This window comes from Schistocerca serialis, chromosome 1, assembly GCF_023864345.2.
Source record: "Schistocerca serialis cubense isolate TAMUIC-IGC-003099 chromosome 1, iqSchSeri2.2, whole genome shotgun sequence".
NCBI lineage: Eukaryota > Metazoa > Arthropoda > Insecta > Orthoptera > Acrididae > Schistocerca > Schistocerca serialis.
Window position 1 is genome coordinate 1,072,784,247 of NC_064638.1, and position 23,598 is coordinate 1,072,807,844.

Consider the following 23,598-nt stretch of genomic DNA (forward strand, 5'->3'; position numbering starts at 1 on the left):
ATGTTGAATTAGTATAAAAGACCTTCGCGATAGATCTGGGGCAACAACAAACGCGATTCATCCTTTGATCAACGGTAGAATTTCGATGATCCCGTGTCGACTGCATTCGTGATTGATGATGCCATTGGGTCATCGTATCTGCCATATCTCCAGAGTTGTCACGGTGCCTTCGATGACTGCCTTAGGTCTCATGGAAGCGCAAGTGAATGTACCTCGAAGCATAAAACTTCCCCTACTGCCCTATGTCCGTGGCGCGGTGAACGTTTCGAGAAGTCATTCGTCTGGATGCGAGCATATCCGGACATGGGCTATCAACCAGGTGCTACAAGAATCGTGCTTCGTCTGACCAGGCAACACATTTCCATCGATTCACAGTCCAATCTCAATGATTCTGTGTCCTCTGCAGTTGTAATTGGGTGATCATATATGCCACGGGTGGGACCCATCCTGTTCGACAGAGTAGGCAAGCCTCTGATCTCATTCCGTGATGAGGCGTGGACGTAACGTTTATACAAAAACAGTGTGTTAGAGAGAAGTAGCGTCGGTGGATTATCTTTACAACGTTCGCCTAGCTATCCGTTGCACGGCGGGTTTCATAACATGCCCTACCCATCTTGCAGAAACGCAAGGTTCTATCAGTACTGCAGTTTATGACGGTATCTCCTTTCACTTTCCTAGCATTACTGACTTTGGTTCGCTTACCTCGCGCCTTCAAAGCTGTCTCGTAGATCTCGTCCCATTTGGCTTCTTCTCCATATAGGATTCGACTTGCAAATAACAAGATCCGCTAAGTTGAAGTGGCAGTGTGAGAAAAAGCGCAGTGCTACAACATGAAATTATCAAAACGTAGGATGCCACTTGGTTTTTATACATTAACGTTTGGCGGTAGTCAAGAAACGCAAGTAAGAGGCTGATACTGTTCATTCATAATAACAAATACCACGGCAACTAGCTTTATTCAGAGCACCGCAACCAGACATAATCTAATGATTCACAGTATTGTAACATGTTTAAAACTTAACGCAGCCATTCATCAACGCACTGTTCAACACAACAAACGATTTTCGGTAACTCGTTACTGCTATGCCGGAGCTAAGGTAGCCCCTGAGGGCCAGCAACCCATATTACACCACAGAGCACGGGGTTGTCTATGTCCAAGGCGTATCAAAAGCGCGATGGTAAACACCGGCTATTTACATACAAGATAATGGAAACAGACATTCCGAGCACTATTTCCTGCAGGGGGAGCTCGAGCCACGCCCTGCAGGAAGTATCACTACACAAAAACCTGACTGCCTGGAGACAGCTATTTATGGGCAAGAACCAGCTGCAGAGTTCAGTTCAATCCGTATGCCGACCTCGAGGACTTCGACTGTTGAAGATTACGTCTTCGTCTCTGAATTGGACTTTTACTAGTGTGTTTGTGTTACCACGAACCTTTGTGGAAAATTAGAAGTGAATTTCTCTGTTTGCCTCAATTAGGTGACTTTTACTGGCATCGTTATTGTTACCTTTCTTTTGTTCTTCAGTCATCAACCCTGTAAACTTACATAAATAAAAGTTGTGTTTGTGAAAAATTGCAAATTGTCAGTCACAACAGTTACAATATATCAACCAAAGCGCTTGTTGCATCATTCGTACCTTATATAAGACTTGTAGTCCGTTGTTACACACAAACGTTTTCAGAGACACATTGACAGTGACTAATAACTATCGGCATCGTATACCCCTTGTCCGTCCCGACGCGTATCCCTTGCTCGAAGCCGGTAGAAGACTCTTAGTGAGTTAGGATAACAGTTTGGGGCCTGATTATTCAGTTGTATGCTTCTGAGTGGCCATTGTCTTCCACCAATAATGGCTAAGTTAAAGTATTCTTCTTATTTACATTTTACTTTAGTTAATGACTGTATTAAATTATTATTAATCTTTTAGCAGTGCAGCTACTGTTGACGGTATGGTTGGAACATAGCAATTAGTAAATATTAACTAACCAAACTGTACTGCTTCGCGCCACGCTCAGTATGTGATTCCCAGCTGTCTATACAGTATTCCAGCATGATACAACTACCACTAGGAGCTGCCTTCCCACGCTCTGAAAACATCTGCTGCACAATTAAATGCACGGTGATCTCTCCCTACCTTGGTGCTACCGAATGTTCTCGTCTGACTGATAGCGAGTAGAAGTAAAATAAAAAAGTATTGTTGGCGAGAAATGTGTCAGAAATGCCACACATACCCCAGCTAAAAAAGTTTTTTTTAAGATGTTATGGATTTTTAGAAAAAAATAGAATGTTTAAATAATAAGAAAAATAAAGCTACTTTCAATCCTACTACAGCGTTACTTGCACATTTTAGAACATTAGTATTTTATTTTCAATGTTTAAGGTGCTTCTCCCTACTGTCGAAACTACAAATAGATAAATATTTAATTATAAAGAGTAATGGCTTCTTGGTTTGCAATACAGATTCAATTTATAGTTAGTAAGATTTAATTTGAATATATATTTGAAATAATAAAAATCTTATTGATTTTACAACTCATGACATCTCTGCAGCATATGTACTGATTTCATTTCTTGTGGTTGTCCCCAGAGTCTTCTGTTGATTTACATGTGGTTTGTGTCATGTAGAGGTTTCAGTGAACCAGTTGTTTTGTTTATAAACATTATAATCCCAAAAAGTATGCAAACAAACTTAAGGAAAAATGTATATTTAATAACATGGAAAAGAGCGTGAAGAAAATATTGGAGAAATGTGATCTGCGCCAGAAAACTAAACATTCAACTCAACATCTTAGGATTCGACAAACATCATACATCAATGCATCATCTACTTTCCACTATGCCGTTGCTAAAGACGACCTTGCCATGCCAGCTGATGCACTGTGAGTTCAATGGCCCAAGCCACACTAAGCACTTCTCAGAACTGCTGTTAGCTGCTAGGCTGGGTTACACAGTCCAAGATAAGATAAACAGAAACTGTGATCCATGTCATATTATACAAACACAGTATTAAAAAAATGAACTTAACATCTCGCTTTCCACTATTTACATTACTTGCTGACCTTTTTTTGCTGTATTGACTAGTGAGTCAGGCAATATCCTAGCGTAATAATAATGAAACAAGTTACGCTCTGTTTACAAAAATGTTTGAGTTCTACATTATTGTAGACACATTTTGACCAGTCTGTTAGTAGAGTCGCTAGTCCTGTCACATTAGGATGAGCTACACTAAGAATTTTATATGACCCTGACATGTTTCATAAAATTTCTTTACCTCATTATTTATTTTTCAAGATTTTGTCCGTGTCTTGACCAACCCAAATCATCTCTTTCTCTGGCCTTCTTTCCTTTGTTGTACTTTTCCTGACTCTTTTCCACTTCTTCTTTTAATCTTCTTGCTTGTTGCATGGTTTAGTGCTAGCTCTCTGATCTCATTCAGTGACATTTGTGTCCTCGGTGGAAATGTAATGACGTATATATAACAACCAAAGCTACAAACACATAGGCTTATATTCCCCCATAGCTTTCAGAATACATCCATAGAATTCCACAGCAGCTATTTCTAATACCGAACTCAGAATAATGCTGTGCATTAGCACTTTCATCTGGTGATTTGAATCTTTAGTTTTCTGGCACAAATCACATTTCTCCAATACTTTCCTCACTCTCTTTTCCCTGTTATTTAATATACATGTTTCCTTAAGTTTGTTTGCATACTTTTTGGGATTATAATGACCTTAACTAAGGTGAGTGTACTGCAAAAATTCTCAGTGACATGTTCTGGCAGATATATTTTCAATCATTTGAGTCTGGATTGATGAACAACGCCCCATCCTTAATTATGTAATCCCCCATGTAGCCTTAACCATTCATCATTATTCTGTTTCTCCTCTCATATCTTTTAAAATTCTTTGCACATAGCTTTCAAATGGAATAATTTTGTAACGCCAACACATTGACATCTTTTCTGCTGTTATCTTTGAAGTCAATTCTGTCCATACCAATTGGTTAACAGGCTAAAGCGTCTACCACAACATTTTCCTTTCCAGTTCGGTATCTGATTTCAAAATTACACTCTTGTGTCAATACAGCCCACATTGTAAGTCGACCATGAGTAAACCTACAGTCTTGTAAAAATAACAGAGCTTTATAATGTGTGTAAAATGTAACCTTCCTGCCCACCAAATAATTTCTATATTTACCAAATGTCCACACAATGCCTAAAGCCCATTTTTCTGTAACGGAACATTGCCTTTCCCATTTATTCAGTATTGTACTCATAAAACTAATTGTCTTTCATCCGTATCCATCTGAGGTGTTTATGGCTTGAAATGTTCTGGCTGCAATTCCATATTCTTAACTGTATGTAGCAATGCACATGTCTTTACAGAAATCTGAATGAGCCAGCTTTATTGTTTCACACAAAATTTCCTAAATTTTGAAAAATTACTATTTACATTGCACTGTCCAGATCCAAAACGCACTTTTTCTAGTCTATTCCAAAAATACCTGTGCATTCATAGCCTTATTATTTGCAGACCTTATATAAAGATTACATAATCCAAGGAAAGCTCTAACCTATTTCTTTAATTATGGTTTCTGGTGCCTCCTATATTGATCGTATCTTTTCAGGATTTGGCCTAACACCATCTGCTGAAATGATACGTCCCAAAAATTTAATTTCTTTTCGTCCAAATACAGATTTTTTAATATTAACTTTGATATAATCATCATAGAAAGTACTCAACGCATGTACCAAAATGTCATTGTGTTGTTTCCAACTCTTTGTCAGCAACAGTGCATCATCCACATAATGTATCACCTTAAGTAGTAATACCTCTCCCAGTACACCATCTAATATCCTGATAAATGGTGATACAGAAATATTTATCCCAAAAGATACCACATTAAAATGATAACACCGATCCATGCAAACAAAAATTGCAGAGTTTCTACATTTTTCACCAAATGATATCTACCAGAAACTGGCCGTCAGATCGGTACTTGTCACAAGCTGGATATTATAAAACTTTTGAAGCAGCCCCTCAATATTTCTAGTCTGTCCGTTTGTGGAATAATAACTTTATTTATTGCTCTCGCATCCATGGTTATTCTTACAAATCTATCTTTCTTTAAGACCAATACCAGTGGGCTACAGTACTGACTTCATGATATTTCAGTGGCATTCCAATCCAACACAAGTTTAATTTCTTTGTCTACCGCTTCCCATTTTACTTAATGGTTGTTGTCACCTACTTTCTTATTTATTTGTCATTGAAGCATGTTATGCTGTTATGTCAATACTGAGCAGTCTTATCTGTCTCTTTCGTTAATTGATCCACACTAGACGTTAGCTCACTAATTTCATCAACATGTTCTTTGATTTTATTTTCACTGCACTAATCCTTCCTGACAATTTCCCTCTTGTTTCTTCCAATGCACTATTCACTGGTGTTTGTCTTTTGATTTTCTGTGCTAAGCATTTCCTTCATACCTTTCGTTTCAGCCTTAAATATAGACAATTCAACCCTAACTTCCTTTTTAATTTCTTCACAAGCTTTAGTCAGCAGATCAACTTGCTCATCAATTTTCTTTGATAGATCCTTTCTAGTTTGCCATAACTCACTAGTCCATCTAATTTCCTTGATAAAATTATCATTAGTTTGTTTTGATTAATTATTAGTCTGGTCAGTTTTCCTACACAATATTTTATTAGACTCACGAATATTACTAACTCTTCTAGTCAGCCTTATATAATTCCTATCATTTGGCTTTGACGTCTGTCTTAGCGAATGCATAATATTCTGAAAACTACGTTCTTCTGGTGTTCCAACACTAACCTCATCGTCACTGCTTGATAATTTGGTAATTCTGTTGCGTCAACCTGACTTAAACTATCACCTAATTTATTCCAACAGTGTCATGATATGCTACATCCTGAGATTTACTCAAGGGTAGTAAATTACTATCATCATTATTGATAAACTCATTAACACTGTTTTCAGCACTACAAACATCTGCCTTGCTAGTGCTCTCGTTACCCACATTAACATTATCTATTTCATCATTATTCTCTTCATTACTATCAACATTCAATTGAGTGATGAGTTCATTATCCACATTTTCATTAGAAGAAGCCGTGTTACTCTATTACTGATTCACAAATTTAAAAAATTTTAAATTACAAAATTCTTAAGCTAATATTTTTAAAAAATAAAGGTCCCTTTCTCTAATAATAATGCAAGCACAATTTACATTAACAACTGCAAAGTCAAGCGTCACCTCCTCGCCGTCAAATAATTGAGTCTGGTGTGTTCGAAAACAATGATGCCGCTGTCGATCTGCGTTGTCAGCCGCCTGTATGACGCGTTCGCCGTCGCGGTACTCCAAAATGCGCTCTCCGTCCGATGTCCACATCTTCACTCGTCCAATTCCGTTTGCACTGACAATTTTCCTATCATAACAGTTCTAACGCACCTTATTGCTAACTACCAACTTCAGTTCATTAGACTATTTCTGAACTATCTGCCCAGTCATTTATCGTCAAAACTTAATAACGTTGAAAATAACATGCTTAATCATCATTGTTCATACAATCACAGTTCAAAAAATGTTTCCTGCTACTATTCAAAATCACGGTTTTTTATGCACTGTTTTAAGATTTCTCCGTTTTAATCACTGTCTAATCCCTACTTTGCGAAGATCACACGTGATTTTTTTAATTTTCGTAGTGTCCACTGACCATTGACACTTCCTGACACATCGATTAACCACAGTCCACTGATCGTTTCCCCAGTTAGGGATGCCAAGTGCAACGTAAAACAAAAGAGAGCGTGAAAGAGATATGGTGACGGGGGATTATTATTATAACGGTCGCCTACACATCCGTTACACGATGAGTTTCATAAAATGCGCTTTTACTTACCTCGCGTCTTCTAAAGTTTTCTCGTAAATCTCGTCTCTATTGTCTTCTTCTCCCTACAGGCACAGCAGCCGACATTCAAACAACAAACTGTGCTAAACTGAAGTGGCAGCTTGGAAGAAAACCTAGTGTTACGAAATAAAGTTATAAAAACATTTGATGCAACTTTATTTTTACTCATTAAAGTTTGGTGGTAATCAAGAAACGCAAGTAAGAACCTGATAATGTTCATTCATTAAATCAAAATCCAAGGCAGCTAACTATATGCAGAGCACCCCAACGAGACACGGTCTAATTACTCACAGCATTACAAGATGTTCAAAACTTTACACTGCCATTTACCATCGCACTGTTCAGCACGACAAATGATTTTCGGTAACTCGTTACATTATATCGTCCAAGCGCCTGTTACATTGCTCGTACGCAACACAAAACTTCAAGTGAGCTATTACACACAAACGGTTTCCGAGGTGCTGTTTATTGTGACGAATAATTATCGACACCGTGTTGCACTTGACCGTCCTCACTCGTGTTACCTCATTCGTACCTGGTAGAAGACTCTTAGTGAGTTACAGTAACAGGTTTCAGCCTGCTTGCTTACTGCAATCTTCTGATTGATCCACACCCCTCCACCAATAACGACTAAGTTAGAATATTCTTCTCATTTACGTTTTTTCTTCATTTACTGACTGCGTAAAATTATTGTAAACGTCCTATCAGTGCAACTAATGTTGACTGTATGGCCGGAGGAACATATCGATGTTCAAATCATAAAGATTAACTAACAACAATGTACTGCTTCGCGCCACGCCCAGTAAGTGGTTCCCAGTTGTCTATACTGTACTCCAGCATGATTCAGTCACCGGCAGCAGGCGCGTTCCCACACTGTGAAACCATCTGCTATGCGATTCAGTGCACGGTCCTCTCTTCCTACTGGATGTCCCTGTCTGACTGATTGCGACTGGGAGTGACATAGAAAGTAATGTGGGCGAAAAATGTGGTAGAAACGCAACAACGACATGTCGCATACTCGTGGTTTCACCATTCCTCAACCACTTTACATAGATGGTGACGAGAGCAGTATGCAAGCAGCCGACCAGCTTTGTCAAAGTCTTGAAGAATATTGGTAGAATTAGTAGGTCACCACAGAGCAGACCCACAGTATTTCTTGTAGAGATTATGGTAGTAGTGGGCCACCAAGGGTGCAGACCCATTCTAGTCCTTGTAGAGCTGACCAGCAGCCATCCATTGCGACTGTGAATGTGTACAATCACAATTGAAGAATCTTGCAGATAGTAAAGCAACTCCATAATCCACCACTTGTGCACTCACTAATTTTTTTTTTTTTTTTTTTTTTTTTTGCAATGTCCTTAGAACCAGCTATGCTGTTAACCAGTCCCTTGCTGAATTATCAACACACGTCCAAACACTAACATAGACATTTAGCCTCTGAGATTTTACACATACAATATGACCAACAGAAGTGTGTGCAGTATAATGAACCCATACTATTGACTTAATTTGGAGAACTGGTGTCTATACAATTTACAATTTCACAGTATAAGAATACAATAAAAAGGTACAGAAAACATCATTAAAGAACATGATAATACAGGTAACATTTAGTAATACAAGCTTTACAAAGGAATAGAAATAAGCATATACATGAGTATTCCAGGAATTGTGACATAATAAATGAAAAATGAGAATATCCATTGAAATATTAACTTGACACATGAGCATTAAAAGAAAACAGAACATAATAAATAATGTCTAAACGTCTTTCCAAAGTAAAGATTATTTTAGATTTGAGGCTAACAGTATTCATCATCATAGCAAATGCAGCTTTGTACTAAAAGAGAAAAAATCAATTAATCTTATCAAGTAAATATACAGAGACAGGAAAAACACAGATACACAAGGGTACACATAAACACATAGCGGAATAACACAAAAGGAAAGGACAGCGTTTGTTTTCAGTGTAACATTTGGTACCGCAGTACTTCTGATACTTCATTTCCAATCAAAACTTCGTTTTCCCAGAGATCTTTTCTTCTTATTTCAACATTTATTCCCACAAAGAAAAATCCTGTCTTAGCATGCTTTCTGTATTTACTTTCACATATTTCTTAGCTCATCAATTATTTTCCATATTACCTGATCATTTGTTTCCAAGAAAATCCTACCTATACCTGTTGTCCCCAAACCCTATTTATCAGTTCATTTCCTCTTTCAAAATAACTATTCCTCAATATACAACACTCTTCGGGCAGAATTTTTTTCTTATAGCTTCTCAATACATTTCTTCCCAATTTATAACTCATTCTCGTTTATAGCCTACCCCCTCTTAAGCTAACTTAAATCTACTGAGCTCAGATACATAAACTGGAGAATGAGGCACTGCTGCAGCACAAAACAGTTAACACAAAGAGCAATGACGAAAAAAATATGCAAATTGGCAAAGCAAGCAGCAGTATGTCTAAATTAGCAAAGCAAATGCAATATTACAACTAATTTAAGGCAATATGCAGCAAACAAGAAAAATAAATCAGTGATAAAACTGGCTTATAAGAGTAGTAGAAAGTAAAATTCAGTACGATAATGCCTGGCAAATAATAGCAGCAAATTCAATAACTTATATCTAAACATGACAAAACGCTGGCTGGTGTGGCCGAGCGGTTCTACGCGCTTCAGTCTGGAACCGCGCGACTGCTACGGTCACAGGTTCGAATCCTGACTTGGGCATGGATGTCTGATGTCTGTTGTTAGTTAGGTTTAAGTTTTCTAGGGGACTGATGACCTCAGATGAAGTCCCATAGTGCTCAGAGCCATTTGAACCATGACGAGACACAAACAGACAAAATATTACAGTAAATACAGCAATACAGGTAAGGGAAAGTCTGTTTGCATCTTAATGCCTATGTCACATCTTAACACTAAAGTGATGCACCACAACATACTATTCTACCAAAAAATCACCAAGTCCTTGAAAAGGAAATTATGTATACAGTTCCTGTTATCAATCACTTCTCTTTCTTATGCTTCTTTTGTTTCCTAGTGCTCCCTTTTTTTTAAGAACGTAGATCACAAAATTATTATTTAATAGATCTGTAGACAGAAAGTGTGTACATTAGTATATGTATTAAATTTTATTTTATAAAAGAAATGCTACAGCATAACAAGAAACTAGATATCAAATAAAATAAACAAATATGTACAAGGCAAAGCAAAAAGAAACATCATCCACTACCCATAAGGCGTTTCATAAGTCAGTAAAAATTCTCTCAACTCTCGTAGAAAGATAGTTGTCATAATCAGGTGTGTAGACGTAAAAATATTTCTCATCACTTCATGAACATTTCAATAAGTATTAGACAGTAGGAGCTCTACAGTGTAATCATATTTTTCCAAGTAGTAGCATGTCATGTTTATGGTGCGTTCTACAAAAAAAAAAAAAGGCACCCAACGATGGGTTTTTCCAGGCAGCTAAGCGCACAGCTGGGCGCCACAGAGCATTACATCAAGGTCACCTACATTCTTCACTGAAATATTTACGACAGCAGTTTCCGCTACAATGACAGCTTGATACCAATAAAAAATTTCACAGGTTTAAAATTTACGTTAGAAGTGTATAGAAACGAAATCTCATGAATAACAGTGTACAAAAATTTCCATCGGCATTGTGGTACTTACATTCACATATATACTCACATCTCATAACTCTTCAAGTACGATTCTATCATAACATCTCATAACAGATCAGTCACATCTCAAAATCGTCGTAGCTTCCTTCAATAATCTCAAAACCTCTAAAAAATTCTTTCTGCTCGCTTCAATAGAGTCATCTACGTCAAACGTACTTCAAAAATCATGATCCCATACAAAATGCATCAATCAAATCTCTCATAGTATCACAGTGGTTCCTAAAGTAAATATGAAAAGTTCCCAAAATGCAGACAAAGTACAATTTTATAAGTGTGAAGTAATCTGTGTAATTTTGTAGATATGTGTCACTGACTTAGTAAAAGTTAAATAATCATATAGCTGTGTAATTCTGTGTTAGAGAAATATGGTACTGATGTATAAAGTTGTATAAGCAAATACCATATTAGCTAGGGCTCCTAGCGCTTGCCACACGCATGGTACACAAAGTAAGTTTGTGCGCCCCCCCCCCCCCCCCCCCCCGAGGATTTATGTAATTATGCCCTCAGATGTTACAGATAACAACAACGGAATGATATGTATCGCTGAAAACCTTCTCTGTATCATAGTAGTTCTAAAATATTTCTAAAAATATTCCAAGTACGAAAAATAATCACTCAAATGTGTGTCATGTAGTGCTAGATTGTGCGTCTGCTGTAAGATAATTTCTGTCATTGGCCAACAGTAAAAATGTGCTGTGTCATAGTTATCGTCGATCATAAACAAAGTTCTCCAGAAGTCGATGTATTTACCTTGTCATATACAAAAGTAAAAATGCTATGCGCATAGATATCGTTGTTATTACGTATATTACCGTTACCAAGAAAGTACTGTACAGTGTGTAAACTTTTAGATGGCAGACCTCTCCCTAGTCCTGAATAGGTAGAAGTCGGTAAACGTCGGGAGGCTTCGGTAGGCACGCAGTTTCGACTGCTGCCAACATTACGTAGCTGACTGTGTTGTACAATGTAGCCATTGTCGTCTGCTTCGTTATTGTTTTGCGCTGTACTGTTCTGCGTGTTTTTATTGTGCAGTTGTGCTAAACATTATCGAAATGAGTGAAGAGGCAGTTGTTGGCCCATCTCGGGAGTCGCCAACGACCGCTACCGGTAGGCCTACGGTTAGAAGGAAACCAGTATTACGTAGCGATGCTCGCAAAATTATATTGCGTGTGGTTGAATGCTGCGAAAGGGAAAGGGAGCAGAAAAAATTGCTTCACCCTATTTACAAATCTTCAGTGAGAGCTGCTACATACACAGGACAAAGCATGCGTAGCATTGGAAGATTCAAACAGTTTTCCAAGAATCATCCTGGCGTATCACCACAAACGCCTGCAAGGTGAGTTTCCATTTCAGATATTTTGTTTGCGATCACTTTGAAGGAGCCCCCTATTTCGTCCGAATTACCTTATATTTCATTTTTCCTTGCTACCGTATTGCTTTGTATGGAAACACCACTAGTTACTGTATTATTTCGAAACACATTCATATTACAGTACATTTCCAAATGGTTTGTGAGCACATAGTAGACAAACATACATACATTCACTTATATACAGGGTGAGTCACCTAACGTTACCGCTGGATATATTTCGTAAACCACATCAAATACTGACGAACCGATTCCACAGTCCGCACGTGAGGAAAGGAGCTAGTGAAATTGGTTAATAAAAACCATAAAAAAATGCACGGAAGTATGTTTTTTAACACAAACCTACGTTTTCTAAATGGAACCCCGTTAGTTTTGTTAGCACATCTGAACATACAAACAAATACGTAATCAGTGCCGTTTGTTGCATTGTAAAATGTTAATTACATCTGGAGATATTGTAACCTAAAGTTGACGCTTGAGTACCACTCCTCCGCTGTTCGATCGTGTGTATTGGAGAGCACCGAATTACGTAGGGATCCAAAGGGAACAGTGATGGACCTTAGGTACAGAAGAGACTGGAACAGCACATTGCCTCCACATGCTAACACCTTTTTATTTGTCTTTTTCACTGACGCACATGTACATTACCATGAGGGGTGAGGTACACATACACACGTGGTTTCCGTTTTCAATTACGGAGTGGAATAGAGTGTGTCCCGACATGTCAAGCCAATACATGTTCAATATGGTGGCCATCATTTGCTGCACACAATTGCAATCTCTGGCGTAATGAATGTCGTACACGCCGCAGTACATTTGGTGTAATGTCGCCGCAGGCTGCCACAGTACATTGTTTCATATCCTCTGGGGTTGTAGGCACATTACGGTACACATTCTCCTTCAACGTATCCCACAGAAAGAAGTCCAGAGGTGCAAGATCAGGAGAACGGGCTGGCCAATTTATGCGTCCTCCTCGTCCTATGAAACGCCCGTCGAACATCCTGTCAAGGGTCAGCCTAGTGTTAATTGCAGAATGTGCAGGTGCACCATCATGCTGATACCACATACGTAGACGCGTTTCCAGTGGGACATTTTCGAACAACGTTGGCAGATCATTCTGTAGAAACGCGATGTATGTTGCAGCTGTTTGGGCCCCTGCAATGAAGTGAGGACGAATGAGATGGTCGCCAATGTTTCCACACCGTGCATTTACAGTCCACGGTCGCTGTCGCTCTACCTGTCTGAGCCAGCAAGGATTGTCCACGGACCAGTAATGCATTACACCAGATTTACTGCGGCGTGTACGACATTCATTACTATCAGAGATTGCAATGATGGCCACCACATTGAACATCTATTGGCCTGACATGTCGGGACACACTCTATTCCACTCCGTAATTGAAAACGGAAACCACATGTGTACGTTTACCTCACCCCTCATGGTAATGTACATGTGCGTCAGTGAAAAGACCAATAGAAAGGTGTTAGCACGTGGACGTAATGTGCTGTTCCAGTCTCTTCTGTACCTTAGGTCCATCACCGTTCCCTTTGGATCCCTACGTAATTCAGTGCTCTCCGATACACACGATCGAACAGCGGAGGAGTGGTACTCAAGCGTCAAATTTAGGTTACAATATCTCCGGATGTAATTAACATTTTACAATGCAACAAACAGCACTGGTTACGTATTTGTTTATATGTTCAGATGTGCTAACAAAACTAACAGGGCTCCATTAAAAAAACGTAGGTTTGTGTTAAAAAACATACTTCCGTGCATTTTATATGGTTTGTACACTCCTGGAAATTGAAATAAGAACACCGTGAATTCATTGTCCCAGGAAGGGGAAACTTTATTGACACATTCCTGGGGTCAGATACATCACATGATCACACTGACAGAACCACAGGCACATAGACACAGGCAACAGAGCATGCACAATGTCGGCACTAGTACAGTGTATATCCACCTTTCGCAGCAATGCAGGCTGCTATTCTCCCATGGAGACGATCGTAGAGATGCTGGATGTAATCCTGTGGAACGGCTTGCCATGCCATTTCCACCTGGCGCCTCAGTTGGACCAGCGTTCGTGCTGGATGTGCAGACCGCGTGAGACGACGCTTCATCCAGTCCCAAACATGCTCAATGGGGGACAGATCCGGAGATCTTGCTGGCCAGGGTAGTTGACTTACACCTTCTAGAGCACGTTGGGTGGCACGGGATACATGCGGACGTGCATTGTCCTGTTGGAACAGCAAGTTCCCTTGCCGGTCTAGGAATGGTAGAACGATGGGTTCGATGACGGTTTGGATGTACCGTGCACTATTCAGTGTCCCCTCGACGATCACCAGTGGTGTACGGCCAGTGTAGGAGATCGCTCCCCACACCATGACGCCGGGTGTTGGCCCTGTGTGCCTCGGTCGTATGCAGTCCTGATTGTGGCGCTCACCTGCACGGCGCCAAACACGCGTACGACCATCATTGGCACCAAGGCAGAAGCGACTCTCATCGCTGAAGACGACACGTCTCCATTCGTCCCTCCATTCACGCCTGTCGCGACACCACTGGAGGCGGGCTGCACGATGTTGGGGCTTGAGCGGATGACAGCCTAACGGTGTGCGGGACCGTAGCCCAGCTTCATGGAGACGGTTGCGAATGGTCCTCGCCGATACCCCAGGAGCAACAGTGTCCCTAATTTGCTGGGAAGTGGCGGTGCGGTCCCCTACGGCACTGCATAGGATCCTACGGTCTTGGCGTGCATCCGTGCGTCGCTGCGGTCCGGTCCCAGGTCGACGGGCACGTGCACCTTCCGCCGACCACTGGCGACAACATCGATATACTGTGGAGACCTCACGCCCCACGTGTTGAGCAATTCGGCGGTACGTCCACCCGGCCTCCCGCATGCCCACTATACGCCCTCGCTCAAAGTCCGTCAACTGCACATACGGTTCACGTCCACGCTGTCGCGGCATGCTACCAGTGTTAAAGACTACGATGGAGCTCCGTATGCCACGGCAAACTGCCTGACACTGACGGCGGCGGTGCACAAATGCTGCGCAGCTAGCGCCATTCGACGGCCAACACCGCGGTTCCTGGTGTGTCCGCTGTGCCGTGCGTGTGATCATTGCTTGTGCAGCCCTCTCGCAGTGTCCGGAGCAAGTATGGTGGGTCTGACACACCGGTGTCAATGTGTTCTTTTTTCCATTTCCAGGAGTGTATTAACCAATTACACTAGCCCCTCTCATCACATTCGGTCTATGGAATCGGTTCGTCAGTATTTGATGTGGTTTACGAAATATATCCAGCGGGAACGTTAGGTGACTCACTATATATATATATATATATATATATATATATATATATATATATTAATGTACATGACGATTTCAGTTTCGTTTACGAACAACATTTAGAGCGAGTTTTACTTCCAAGCCTTTCGTCTGCTTTCGTGTAAGCATGACGCGCAATTTGTAGTGCCAGCACTGCAACTGCTAGGCGTGCCTTGCCCCCCCCCCCCTCCCTCCCTCTGGCTCCTCTCCCCTCGCCAGCCAATGCTTGCTTCCTCCTCTCCCCGCACTCCTCTCACAACTCTGCCGTCTTACAGTTCACACACTGTACTGTAACGTATTGTTGTGCTACGAAAAATACCTGTCCCATAGTAGCTATGTCGCAAGAGTCAAACCAAAATATGTTTTACTTTTCAGAAGAACTCAGAAAAACTGTGCACACATAAAACAAATACAGCGCAAAAATAATAATGAAAACTGTGTCACTCATTAGTAGCGTCGTAGTATAATCGTGTTGCCGTCAAACAAACCGTGTATCTGTGTCGACTGTTATCACTGCTAGCTGTTCACCTCCAACTGCCCAACAATACTTCCGTCACTGTTAGCGACTAATTTCCAACTGCCCAACACTACTGGCGATTAACTTCCAACAACGAGTCTAACCAACCACAGAGTCTCTTACAAATAAAATGACGTCAGAGATCCAATGCAAAGCGCTACACAGCGCTGCCAACACAGAAGCAGCCCACTTACAACTGGAAATCGCACGACGAACAACTAGGGTTGCATGCGAAGTTATGATGTCGTTAGAGGCACTCTCAGTCCCCCCTTTCATGCAGATCTTCGCTAAGACATAACAGAAGAAAATTGTAGACTCTCTATCTCGCCGAACTGAGAGCATTATCTACTTCTACATCTACACAAACACTCCGCAAGCCACCGTATGGTGCCTGGCGGAATGTACCCTGTACCACTACTAGTCATTTCCTTTCCCGTACCACTCGCAGATAGAGCGAGGGAAAAGCGACTGTCCATAAGCCTCCCTATGAACCCTAATTTCTCGGATCTTATCCTCGTGCTCTTTACGCGAAATATATGTCTGCAGCAGCAGAATCGTTTTGCAGTCAAACGCCAGTTCTCTAAATTTTCTCAACAGTGTTCTTCGGCAAGAACGTCGCCTTCCTTCCAGGGATTTCCATCTGAATTCGCGAAGCATCACCATAACATCTGCCTGGACGTCTCCTTTTAATCTGATCTTATACGGATGCAGTACTCAATAATGGGTCGCACTAGCGTCCTATATTCATACCACACGTCCCTGAAATTCTCCCAATAAACCTAAGACTATCATTCGTCCTCCCTACCATAATCCTCACATGCTCAACCCATTTTAAATCGCTTCGCTACGCTACGCCCAAAAATTTAAACGACGTGAGTCTACTAATGCTGTATCCGAATATTACGGGTTTGTTTTTCCTACTTACTCGTATTAACTTACATTTTCCTATATTTAGAGCTAGCTGCCTTTCTTCACACCAACTATAAATTTTGTCTACGTCAACTTGTATCCTCCTGCTGTCACTCAACTTCGACACCTTACCGTGCACCACGGTATCATCAGCATATAACCGCTGATTGCAGCACACCCCGTATATATAGAGAATCACCCTTCCTTGGGGCACTCCTGACGATAGCCTTATCTCTGGTGAACACTCGCCGTCGAGCACAACATATTGGGTTCTGTTACTTAAAAATTCTTAAAGCCACTCACATACCTGTGAACCCATTGCATATGCTCGCACCTTCGTTAACATTCTGCAATGGGACACGATGTCAAATTCTTCCCTGGATTCTAGTAATATCGACAATGCCTGTTCCCCTTCATCCAAAGTCCGCAGTATATAATATGAGAAAAGAGTAAGCTGATTGCTTGGTTGGTTGGTTGTTTCGGGGAAGGAGACCAGACGGCGAGATCATCGGTCTCATCGGATTAGAGAAGGACGGGGAAGGAAGTCGGCCGTGCCCTTTGAAAGGAACCATCCCGGCATGTGCCTGGAGCGATTTAGGGAAATCACGGATGGCCGGAAGCGGGATTGAACCGTCGTCCTCCCGAATGCGAGTCCAGTGTCTACCCACTGCGCCACCTCGCTCGGTGCGAGTAAGCTGAATTCCGCACGAGCGAAGCATACTAAAACCGTGCTGATTCGTGGACGTAAACTTCTCGGTCTCCAGAAAATTTATGATGTACAAACTGAGAATATGTTCGAGGATTCTGCAGCAAATCGATGTCAGGGATATTGTCTGTAATTTTGTATCCAGTTGTTAGACGGTATTAGTGAGATGTCTCCTTGACTGAGGTTTCTTGTTTTTGTTTTTTGTTGTTGTGGTCTTCAGTCCACAGACTGGTTTGATGCAGCTCTCCATGCTACTCTATCCTATGCAAGCCTCTTCACTTCCGAATAACTACGCAACCTATACCCTGCTGAATCTGATTACTGTATTCACCTGTTTGACTCCCTCTACAATTTTTACCCCCTCACACTTCCCTCCAGTACTAAAATGGTGATCCCTTGATGTCTCAGAATGTGCCCTATCAACCGATCACTTCTTTCAGTCAAGTTGTGCCACAAATCTCTTGTCTCCTCAATTCCTTTCAGTATCTTTCACAAGCTGTGACATGCGTGCGAATCGAACAGTGACTCGAATATAGAATAAATTTCCTTTACTTCACGTCTATGGTCACAAATTTTTTTTCAGTGCTGCTGACAAGATGACTCTTGCATTTGCTGTTATTTATATACATTTGACGATGCTGGTGCTGATTTTGTGTTTAACATCAGTAGTGCTGCTAAGAAGATGACTCTTGTATATACTGTTATTTATATATATTTGACGATGCTGGTGCTGATTACGTGTTTAACATTTGACGATGTCATTACGGCTCCAGTATATTTGGACATGTTTCTATAAAACACATCTGAAGATGGTCATTATGGACCGGAACCGCTGGTCTGATAACAAAAAAATTGTGGCCACAGACATGAAGTAAAGGAAATCTATTCAATATCTCCGTATTAATTACGCTATCTACCAATATGATCTTCAGCATTCTTCTGTAACACCACATTTCAAAATCTTCTGTTCCTTCTTGTCTAAACTGTTTGACGTCCTTGTTTCACTCCCATACATACTTACACTTCAGATAAATACCTTCACAAAAAATCGTAACAGTTAAGTCTATATTCAAAGTTAACAAATTTCTTTTCTTCAGAAACGCCTTTCTTGCCATTGCCAGTCTATGTTTTATATCCTCTTCACTTCGGCGTCAACAGTTATTTTACAGCCCAAACGTCAAAACCTTACTAATGGTTCAAGTGCCTCATTTCCTAATCTAATTCCGTTAGCATAATCCGATTTAATTCGACTACATTCCTTTATCTGTGTCTTTCTTTTGTTGTTATTCGTCTAATGTCCTCTTTTGAAGACACTGTCCATTCCGTTCGACTGCTCTTCAAAATTTTGTTATCTCTGGTAGAGTTGAGAGGTTCCATGCCCTCTTTTGCTTGTCGCCTCTCATTTTCATCAATTTTATTAATGTTCTATGTCATTGCACGGTAGTAACAGACCGAATAAGGTTAATGTAATGAGAGTATTTGTACTGAGAGCTCAAAAATACTTTTCACTTGATTCCTATGCTTGTTGGGCTACTTCCGTGTGTGGCCTGTGCCAGGCGAGCATCGGAGGATGCGGCACACTGCATTTCCAGTTGGGGGCTGCACTTCTCCGAATTCTGGGGGATTCATACAATGGGCTTAAGCGCCTGGCGGAACGACTGACGTCGGTCGAGTTTCGCCTATTGTACGCAGGGCGAAACGACCTGCGAGACGTCTGAGTGTCGCCGCAGTTTGTGTGTTTACCGTTCCAGCGCGTCCGGAACGAAGACTCCTGGCACCGACTGACTACATTGTCCTCATGATTCTGAGAATACTTTTGGACCGTGCCCTGCTGGGTGCGACTGTCTGGCGCCGGATGGCCGGTGGTCTAGGCAGGTTGTTTTCGTAGCCGGTCAAACGGCAAGTTCAGTGCCCTCATCTGAATAGCAGAGGCATGATTGGTCAACTTAGACTGACGCTAGTTGACGTCATAATGCCCTGCTCGAAATTGGAGGGAACGGTCGCTATTGGCGCGAATGATGTTCTGAGACAGTGTGGGGGAATTTTGGAATCAGCACTGAATGCTGATTCGCGGTTTTCTAGGAGAGTAGGGAGTTGAGCAATGTTGGCTTCGCTCTTGTGTTGCGCGGGCGCAGTGGATTCGGGATCTGATCTTCGTCGGAGTCGGACAGTCTTGCGACTTGGTCGCTCGTTTTCGGAAGAACTTAGAATTCTCGGACAACCTTCGAGGCCAGGGGTTAAAACAGAGTTGCTGCGCAACAGAAGTCGGCGCCTACATCATCAAAAAACTGCCTAGCGACGACCTGCTACAAATTTCAGGATTAGAAAAGTATTTTGCGGATCTGGCATTGTAGGACCTATCAATTTTATACTAAAGTCCTCAGCAGTACGCGTGCTCACTTTGCCACAAGTCTACCTTGCTTGTTTCTCCATGTGATCCCATGTGAGCTCTCACTACTAATCTTGATACTGCAATATAGTCGAGAAAGTAATATTTGATTGATTAGAACCTCCAGTCATTATCGTCAAGCTATTGCAGCACACCGTTTTTCCTGTTTCTTTGTGAGCCAGTGTCAACATCCTGGGAACCCACCTGGCACAAACCTTTTCTAACTCTAACACTTTCAGTATTCTGCAAACACTATTCCCCTATCCCAACGTAGCGTGACAATTCGTTCACACTGATGCGTCTGTCAGCAGTCACAATTCGTTAACTCTCTGCACATTGTCTGGAGTGTGTGCAGTAGCCGGCCGAAGTGGCCGTGCGGTTAAAGGCGCTGCAGTCTGGAACCGCAAGACCGCTACGGTCGCAGCTTCGAATCCTGCCTCGGGCATGGATGTTTGTGATGTCCTTAGGTTAGTTAGGTGTAACTAGTTCTAAGTTCTAGGGGACTAATGACCTCAGCAGTTGAGTCCCATAGTGCTCAGAGCCATTTTGTGTGCAGTACGAGGCCTGTTCCTGCGAGGACAATCCTGAATATTGCCGTGCCCGCTTTCATCACGTAACCTGCTTGCCCACCGACTAACTGTACTGCGATCGACAGCAGCATCTCCATACCCCTTTTTCAACCTCGTGTGGATGTTTCCCACAGTCTCGTTTTCACAGCACAGGAATTCTATGACAGCACGTTGCCTCTGACGAACGTCAAGCGTAGCTGGCTCTTGAAGACATGCTGTGACGGCGCCACTCACGAGAACAGGTTCAACTAAGTTTGAAAACAAGCGGGAAGGATGTATCTACATACTGTAAAACTTTCACACATGCAGACTGAAAACTGTATTTTTACAAAAGTAGTGTGCATTTCTTTTGGAGTGACCCTAGTAATATTTAAGCCGCATATAATTTCATAGATATATGCAGAATCCCATTTCCTGTTGTTTATTATGATAATGTTCAACTATGATAAGGTTCAACTAAGTTTGAAAACAAGCGGGAAGGATGTATCTACACACTGTAAAACTTTCACACATGCAGACTGAAAACTGTATTTTTACAAAAGTAGTGTGCATTTCTTTTGGAGTGACCCTAGTAATATTTAAGCCGCATATAATTTCATAGATATATGCAGAATCCCATTTCCTGTTGTTTATTATGATAATGTTCTCTTTTTTTCTCTGAGTAGATTATGATTTTTTATTAAATTATTGTGAGTGTGCACTCCTTATTTTACCACCTAGCAGGGCCCAGCATCATTTCCCTTCGTTACCGTTGTGTGCATAATTAATTAGGAGATAGGTAAGGAGGGGGTCGAGTGCATGTCTCGTTCCCATGCAAAATTCGTCAGAATTAAAGAGGTACAAACTCTTCTCCACCCCGGCACCTCGCAGAGTTACAATGTCATCAAGAAACCTTTCTTTATCCCTGAACTTTAATTTCTACTCCAAATTTATCTTTGGTTCCCTTTACTGCCTGCTCAGTGTACAGATTGAATAACATCGGAAATAGGCTACAACCCTGTCTCACTCCCTTCTTGACCACCCTCTTTCACGCCACTCGACTCTTATAACTGCCGTTTGGTTTCTATACAAGCTGCAAATAGCCCCTTTTTTTTTATACAGCGTACTCGTTACTTGCTACCGCTATTGCAACATCTCCTATAGCCGTTCTTGTGGCCTTGTTGTGCAGGAGCGCAACCTGGTTGCAGACGACAGCCAGCTGTGGCCGAACGCGACGCTCTACTACGAGGTGTCGTCAGAGTTCAGCGCAGCGCAGCGCAAGGCGCTGGAGGCGGCCATCGCAGACCTGCAGAAGGAGACGTGCGTCCGCTTCCGCCGGCGCACCACGCAGCGCACATACCTGCTGCTGAGGAATGCCGGCCGCGGGTGAGTCGCCACGACCGCTGCTGGCGCACCGCGGAAACCAGTTACCAGATAGGGGTCAACCTACAGCTGCGATCGCCCCGTGTTTTCACTCTCCACAAGTCAAACCAACCTGTCACCAACCGGTATTGACCTTCTTCATATTGGTTCGGTAGCCCTGTTTGCTGTAAGGCCACTCACTTGATCAATATACTACGATGGGTCGCACGAGCGTCCCTGAAACAATCTCCTTTCTAGACTGATTGCATTTCCCCAGTACACACTCTAACAAGGGAAGGCCACGACGTTTGGAACGCGGATTTAGTGTTAACTTCGTACACTCGTAGAACTCCATGAGGACAACAAAATATGCAAGCAGTAGAGCGTACTTCTCAAGTGTTAATTAGAAAATCGCAAGATAATTTCGGTCGTCAAATATACATCTGTGCGTGGCCATTTTAACCATGAAGCGGCTGCAGCCAAGTGGTGACGGCACGGTAGCTCAGCGTGTTCGGTCAGAGCGTTAACTATCCTGAGCGAACGGATCATTGAACGAACTGAACGGGTGTCATTGGACGTACGCCCTGAACAAATTCAATGAACAATATGGAACAAAATGTTTTTTTTTTTTTTTAAGTGTTGGCGTTCAAGCCGCTGGGTCAAGTTCCGTTCGTCATTTTCTTTATTATTTATATTAAAATTGATACAATGGGGAAAATACATGTAATCGGATGAACTTTTATTAAATTTACAATGTTATTTGGCAGTCTACTAATTTTTATTATCAGAAATAATGTAATGTTCGTAACTATCGATTACTAAACGACCAAACGAATAAAGTGATACTGAAATCCCTTATACGTGGAAGGAGCCCGAAACGACTTGTTACCTCCAAGTTTTGGCCGGCACAGACGGCTTTCGAAAGATGTACAACTAATCGTCGCTTTCACGTTACGAGTACAGGTTGCAGGATGGTATTTTTCGTAAAAACATGGAAAACAAAGTTAAACGGCACCAGCTGCACTGAATAAATGCTATGTTTCCGCATACTCAAGGTCTTTTGACGTTTTCCGTGGAAAAACGCACCTCGTTAACATTTTCAAAAACCTCTCTTTCAGACGATAGTTTGGAAGTAAACCTTGCATAACGCAGTATTCCCTTAAAAATCGGCGCTGATAATTGGTTATGCAGTATCGAGTGTATTTTAATTAATAGCGTCTTCCGAGAAGCAATTTCTCGTTCTCTTTCGATTAAATACGAACAGTTTTGAAGACACGGACAAGCATACATTTTCAGTATCACTTTATGCGTTTGGTCGTTTACTACTCGTGAGTTCATCATCATCATCATCATCATCATTTATTGCCTTATCGGGCCTTTAAGGCCTACAGCAAGAAGAACAAAAGGAAAAGTAAAGACAAAAAGACTTACAAAAGTACTCTATACAGTAGTAAAAGTTACATATGTACATTACAGCTTAAAGAAAAACGAAAAAATAAACAGGGCATTCAATCAAAGGTTTAAAAGGCAAGAGGGATACATTACAGAAACAAAAAACAAAAAAAAAAAAAACACACACGCAGTGTCTGTCAATTACACGAGAGGAGGGAGCTGTTGCAGATGGCAGTCCATCTCATCCGGTCGTTGGCGTCCTCCTCCACGGCTGCTGGTTCCACTTCTTTCAGGATCGTTGTTATCCTATCCTTCCATCGAGTTCTTGGGCGTCCTCTAGGGCGTTTTCCTGTGGGTTGAGAGTGGAGGACTCTGTTTGGAAGGGATCCGTCTGCCCGTAGGATGTGGCCAAACCATTGGAGTCTCTTCTGCGCCAATATTCGTCCAATGT

At 41.6% G+C, this 23,598-nt stretch overlaps 1 protein-coding gene across 1 annotated transcript in view; it reads left to right on the forward strand.

Moving 5' to 3' along the window:
* Window positions 1-23,598, forward strand: part of LOC126455449 (zinc metalloproteinase nas-14-like) — a 135,456-nt gene that overhangs the window by 78,149 nt on the left and 33,709 nt on the right. The window contains exon 3 of the mRNA XM_050091204.1: window positions 21,583-21,779. Within this exon, the coding sequence (XP_049947161.1) occupies window positions 21,583-21,779 (197 nt within the window). The remainder of the gene's footprint in view (window positions 1-21,582; window positions 21,780-23,598) is intronic.